This window comes from Pezoporus wallicus, unplaced genomic scaffold (assembly GCF_028554395.1).
Source record: "Pezoporus wallicus isolate ANWC-B61680 ecotype Strahan unplaced genomic scaffold, APGP_CSIRO_Pwel_v1 contig_6354, whole genome shotgun sequence".
NCBI lineage: Eukaryota > Metazoa > Chordata > Aves > Psittaciformes > Psittacidae > Pezoporus > Pezoporus wallicus.
In genome coordinates this window covers 3393869-3399868 of record NW_026638688.1, presented here as the reverse complement: position 1 = coordinate 3399868, position 6000 = coordinate 3393869, and the positions used below count along the sequence as shown (strand labels likewise).

Here is a 6000-nt window from a genome sequence, read left to right as displayed (position 1 = left end):
CTGTTTATTCGAAGTAATTGCAGGCACATTTCCCTGTTGATCATAGGGATTTTGTTTGCTCAGGTGGATCCACTTGGAATATCAGTGTTTTTTACTGCTAAAAGCTGTGCATAGGTCTGTCCTGTGCAGATAAACCCCCAGGTCAGCCATGCCACAGATAACTCTCTCTTGCTTCCCAGCTAAGGGACAAGGACTTATGGATGTCGGTGCTGTCTCTCCACCCCTGGGAGACATGGGGACAGGGTTGGATGTTCTCCCACAGTGCCAGGGCTAGCAACTTTCTTCTAGAAGCTTGTAATCATCCTCATTTCTCTGAGCTATTGAAGCATTTGCACTGTTTCACAGCATCTTGAGTGGCGGCTGGAGGCAGCTCCAGCTTTGGGGAAGTCCGCAGGATCACTGCGGGATGTGATGCCGGCAGGCACACCCCTGCTGAGCAGCAGAGGAGGGTTGTGCTCCTGCCTGCAGGTGGGCCAGTTCCTGGACATTGCTTTTCATTGGGAAAGAAACCCACAACAAATCAATTCTGTTCACATAAGACTTGAGCTGAACTTCAACCAACACCGAAGGATAAAGAAAAGCCAAGGGAAACAAAACCCTGTTGTGGCCCAGCCGTGGTTGAAGTTCATTCATTTTTTAAAGATTGTTTTTGCTTTTCTCTCTCTGGTTAAAAATGAGATTTGCAGAAAAGAGGAAGCATTATCAGCACACAAATATCTACCAGAAAAACTGCCCAAAGGAGAAGTGAAGGAGTTGACTTTCCCTATGGCGCACCCAACACAGGGCACAGTGTGGACATGGAGACCTGGACTAGAGTTTCATACTCCACCCCTGTAGTGGCAACATGTATCTGCAGTATCCATAAACTGAAGAAAAAACAGGCTCTTGGGTGGTATTTTGGTCCCTATGTCCCCCTTGCAGATATGCCATCCCTCCAGCAGTATTTTCTCCCCCTAGCTTGTGCTGGCACAGTAGCTGGAGCCATGGAAAACAAAGTCTGTCTCACTCACAATCACTTAGCAGGAGAGGGAATCCCATAATGGTTCAGCTCTCTTGCAGGGATGCAAAGGACCCACTGCTTTTCATTACCCACCCCTGCAGGAGTCCCAGGGTCAGAATCCAGCCTTTCACATGAATCAGTCCTTGCCCGAAGGAGCTGCAGCCAGAGGAGACCAGAAGGCAGGAGAGTACTGATTCCCCGTCTCTGCCATCTCATTTCCATGCTGTCATGCCATCTGTGGGCTTTATTCCGGGAACTCCTCTCACATCCACACCCATTATCAATTCTCTCTTGCCCATTCCCAGCACCCCAAGTCCTTCTGGTCACCCCTGGTCCTCGTCCTTCACCCAAGGCTTTATGATGCCTCTACCCACTTTTGCCGCACTCTGCCCTGCAGCATCTCAACACAAGAGCTGCAACCCAGGCAGCACAGCCTGCTAGCAAAGAGAGCTTCCAAATGGGGATTGAGCTGCTATTAATTGATCCTATATTTGCTTTGAAAAGATGCCTGGGGATGGTACACCATTTCCCTTTCCAGTTAGACGCTTAAAAGCCACAGGCTTTCTTCTTTCTCAGAAACGTAAATCTGTGTTTATTTTGCATGTACCAAATTAATCTCCAAGGCATTGCATCCAACAGGATAAAATGAGAGCTCTGTCTGCACCAAAACACTTCAGGAGAAAGAGGACAGGGAGAAATACTGGACCTTTAGTTGAAGAAACACATCTATTTAGGAGCTTCATGGCATATAAACGACTTGGTAACCTCAACAGTATTTACTTTGTCTTAAAGTGGGAAGGAAAGACCTAGAGCATCTATATTCATTTTAATTCCTATGAGTCTCTTTATAGGTTCTCATCATTCAGGATGCTCTTATATACAAAATACTGATCTACCTGCAGCATGGGGCCACATTCTGTTCCCAGTTACAACTTGTGCAACTCTGCTGAAGTCAATTTACAAGGCAAACATTTAATTAGCAAGCAGGCTCACAATCCTAAATTTAAACATATGTCAAGCCAGCGAGTAGCTTTGTTTTAATTAACTCTCAAACTTTGTGGCTGTCATTTCTTTATATAAATGAGGATGCTCTGCCAAGGGCAGGCTGTAATCCTATGTGCATACCTACAAAACCGCCTGCTATTTCACAACCACTTTTCAAAGACCTCTTGCAGAGGCAAGGGGATGGGGATGTTATTATAAGGGTCCATATGGCAGCACACTGGCACTGCAGTATTAAATCAGAGCATTGTAGCTTTCCAGCCTTCATTCTCACAGTACCAGGTAACGTATATGTAGCCTCATTGTTGTACAATTTTAGGAGCTATGCATTATTCAACAGCAGCCAAAGTCTCTGCTCTGCCGGAGGTGATTCAGTGATGATAAAAGGAATACATTTTGCTCTAAAGGCAGAAGCAAAGGGATTTCATGGGTCAGTATCTTCTCCATCCACGAAGGAACAATGGAGGCATTAACATCTCTAGTAAAGAAATCAGCTGGCAGCAAAACCTCACTGATAATTAAAATAAAAGTACAAGCTGCCTCAACATGTAGTTAGTCTTGGGAACTGTAACCTGCTCTCAAATGCTTTCCTTGGCAATTTGGCTCTAGCAGCAGGCACTGAAACCTGCTGGAAGATGCCATCTAGTGGGTTATGGAAGTTTATTTAAGTTTAAATCCACTTCTTGGTGTGGGGCGAAGGTGGCAAGGGCTGCAGATGTGGGGTGTGTAGAAATTTTTGTAAATTTCTATTGCTGTTATTCACATTTCCCTGCAGGAGTTTACACTGGAAGAGATAATATTTATTTCACTGGTCCCCCAGCAGGGCTCGGGGTTGTCACAGCTTTGCTGTTGACATTAGCCGAGCAGCACGGCCGTCCCCTGGCAGAGCATCTTCCATCGCCAGAGCTGTTTGCTCTCCAGTTAAAGAATTCATCTACTCCCTGGTTTTGAAAAAGCTGTACCAGCGTTGTTTCCTTCTTAAAACAGCCCCCACCATCCAGCGCATATACATTACCTAGTTTATGATACAGTAGAAACCACTTAATTGGGACTCCAATGAGCAGTGTTTCTTTATAATGGGAACCACTGCTGGGGAACTGATTGGAGCGATCCCGTCTGTCGGAAGGCCAGGCAATGAAATCTTCATCCATGTAGCCTTGTTCCCCAGTGTGCCCATGGGGCGAGCTGCATCCCTTTGGGAAGCCCCTGCATCCCCTCCGCAGAACCAGGCTAGGTGCTGCTGCAATACATCGCTAATTGCTATGGGCATCGCTAATTGCTATGGGCATCGCTAATTGCGGACCCTTTCCGGAGCAATTACCCACCTCGGTTTCCCCCGCCCTCTCCCGCGGCGCCCACCCAGGCCCCCCGCGGGTGCCTCGGCATCATTCGAGAGCCGTAATTAATTAAAGACTCATTAAGGGAAACTCATTAGCGACGGGAATGCACGGGGTGAGGGAGTGGGCGGAGCCTCCCTGCGGCGGTGGGCGGGGCTAAGGAGGCCACGCCTCCCCGCGAGCGCGGAGCGGAAGTGCCGGAGTTGCCGCCCGCTGCCGCCACCGTGCGCGGGGCAAAGTTGGGCTCCATCAGGGCGGCGGGGCCGGTCCGGGCCGCGCTCCCTCCTCCAGCTCCCGGCTCCAGCCTCCTCCGGCCGCTCCGATGCGGCGGAAGCAGAAGCGGTTGCTGCAGGCGGTGGGGCTGGCGCTGGCCGCCCTCGTCTTCTTACCCAACGTGGGGCTCTGGTCCCTCTACCGAGAGCGGCAGCTGGAGGGCGGCGGGGCAGCCGGCGGGGAAGGGGCTGCTGCTGCTGCCGCCGCCGCCTTCGCTGCGGGGCCGCCGGGGTTAGCGGCGGGCGAAGCGCCGGTGAGTGTCGGCGGTCGCGGGGTGTGGGGATGTGTGTATAGGGGGAGGTGGGTGCGGTGGGCGGCTGGGGGTGTCCCTCTGCCTTGTCACACGGAGGGAGGCTCAGCTTGTGCGTGGAGGAGAAGCAGCAGCCGCTCCCTAGAGAGGAGGGGATGAAGAAGAGGGGTGCGGGGGTGGGCTCCTGTGCCCCTGAGCAAGGAGCCCCTTTCCCGTAGCGATGTCTGGGTTGGAAGGGGAGCGCGAGCGCTTTCTCGGCAGTTCATAGGTGCGCGGACTGGAGGGTCTGCTCGCGTTTTAGGGCTGAGTTTGATACGCGAGTAACACGAGGGTTTTGGCTTCTTGCTCTAAGGGGTAAGGAAGAGGCGCTTGCTCCATCCTTGCATAGAAGAGCACGGTGATTCTGCCTCCCAAAGGTGTGCCTCGCTACGTGCCACGTCCCTTTGCCTTGGGAAGGGACAGAGAGCAAACATTACCTGTTACCTCTGGGTCCCCGCAACGCTTAAGGCAAGGGCTAGCAGAAAGTGCCAGGTGGAGCTTGAAGATTACGTCTGTGTGCTGAGCCTCCTTTAGGGAGAGAGGAGTGGATAACTCTTCCTGAGAGGCAGAAGATGCCTGCTGGATACGCGGCCTGACGATATTGCAGCACATGACTGCATTCCTTTCTTGTCCCACTGGAGTAGTAGTAAATTTAACAGCCAAATCTTTCTGCTTAGTGTGTGAGACAGGGAGGCTGGATCACCCAAATTAGACATTTGGAAGCTCAGCTTAGCTGCGTTTACTCTTAGCTATGCAATTGCCTTGTCTTCTCGGTTTGGCTTACCATTAGGAATGATTGGGACTTGAAAGCTTGAAATGTCAGTGTGTAACTATTAGTTCGGCTGCTACTTTACAAAGCTCTGCTTGTTCATAACCATTTAAAACTCTTTAGTTGCCTAATTCTTTTCCTCCTTGGAGGCTTGCCACTATGACTGTAGCATAAAGGTTGAGAAACCTACTATGGGAATTTATGCTCCAAGGGAGAGAAGGCTCTTGGGAAGCTCTGTAGTCAAACTGAGTCTAAGCTCTTCCTTTCCAGAAGAAATGTGTTCTGAAATTGAAGCAATTGGTGCACCTAGGTAAAACCATTATATCCCTGTAATGCCAGGAGGGAAAGGGATCAGCTGTTACCTGCCATAAAGCATCAATTTGTAGTGGATCCCAAAGCCTGCCCAGAAATCCTTTTAACCTACACAGTGATCATTACATACCTGGAGTTCTTGATGGTACTGCCTTATGCTTGTATTTCTGTTCAATGCAGGGAATCTATTTTGCATGACTAATAAAAATCAAGCCCTGCAGTCCACTGCTCCATAGCTTCCCATGGTGAAATGAAGACTATAAAATCATGTGTCTTCCAGAGGTTGTGAGGAGAAAAATGGTAATGGTTCCTAGGAGCCTTCAAAGTTCCTTATTGGAAATAGCAGCTAATTCTGGTCAAATCTATAAGGGTGAAAAAATAGTGAAACTGACTTTGTTGCTCTTCAAACATTGTCCTCGTACTGTGAGCTTTGGGTAGCTGTAAGCTAAGTAGTTCGTACAGTGCAGTTCCTCATTGCTGATTTCTGTGTTGAGAGTTCTCAGTATTTTAGATAGCCCATATTGCCCATGTTGTACAGAATGTTGACTCTGGTTTTCTTTATGTCTGCTTAAAGTATGGCAGCTGCCAGTAAATTGAGATCTGCTTTTGTTTTGATGGCGTGTTGAGCTGGGCAGGAAATGGCTGTGCAGTTTATAGGTGAATTCGCAATAAAACCTCTCTGCGCTTGTGTAAATCAGAGTTACTGAGGTGCAGGCTGAAGTTTTCATCTTCCAGTCTAATTAAGGTGGAGTTAGAGGCTGCAGTGGGTCTGTGAGTGAAGAAATGCTCGTATCATATGCCTATTTTCTTGAGGGATTTGGCCCTGAAATGATGGTTCCTGTTACACTGAGGAAGGGAAATCACGTCCTAAAGGACAACTGCCTCTCTTGGTAAAAATAACTTCAGATGAAGAAGTATAAAGACAAGCCAGATGGGTTTGGTTTGTTGTTTTTTTTTTTTATTGTTGTCATAGAGGTATCTGCTAGCTGACTGCAGAGAGGTTTTTGGGCATCCTCAG

The 6000-nt window shown here is 48.9% G+C and overlaps 1 protein-coding gene across 1 annotated transcript in view; it reads left to right on the top strand.

Moving 5' to 3' along the window:
- Positions 1-3611: 3611 nt before the first annotated feature.
- GALNT10 (polypeptide N-acetylgalactosaminyltransferase 10) overlaps positions 3612-6000 on the top strand; it is a 79122-nt gene continuing 76733 nt past the window's right edge. The window contains exon 1 of the mRNA XM_057412104.1: positions 3612-3865. Within this exon, the coding sequence (XP_057268087.1) occupies positions 3662-3865 (204 nt within the window). The 5' untranslated portion in view covers positions 3612-3661. The remainder of the gene's footprint in view (positions 3866-6000) is intronic.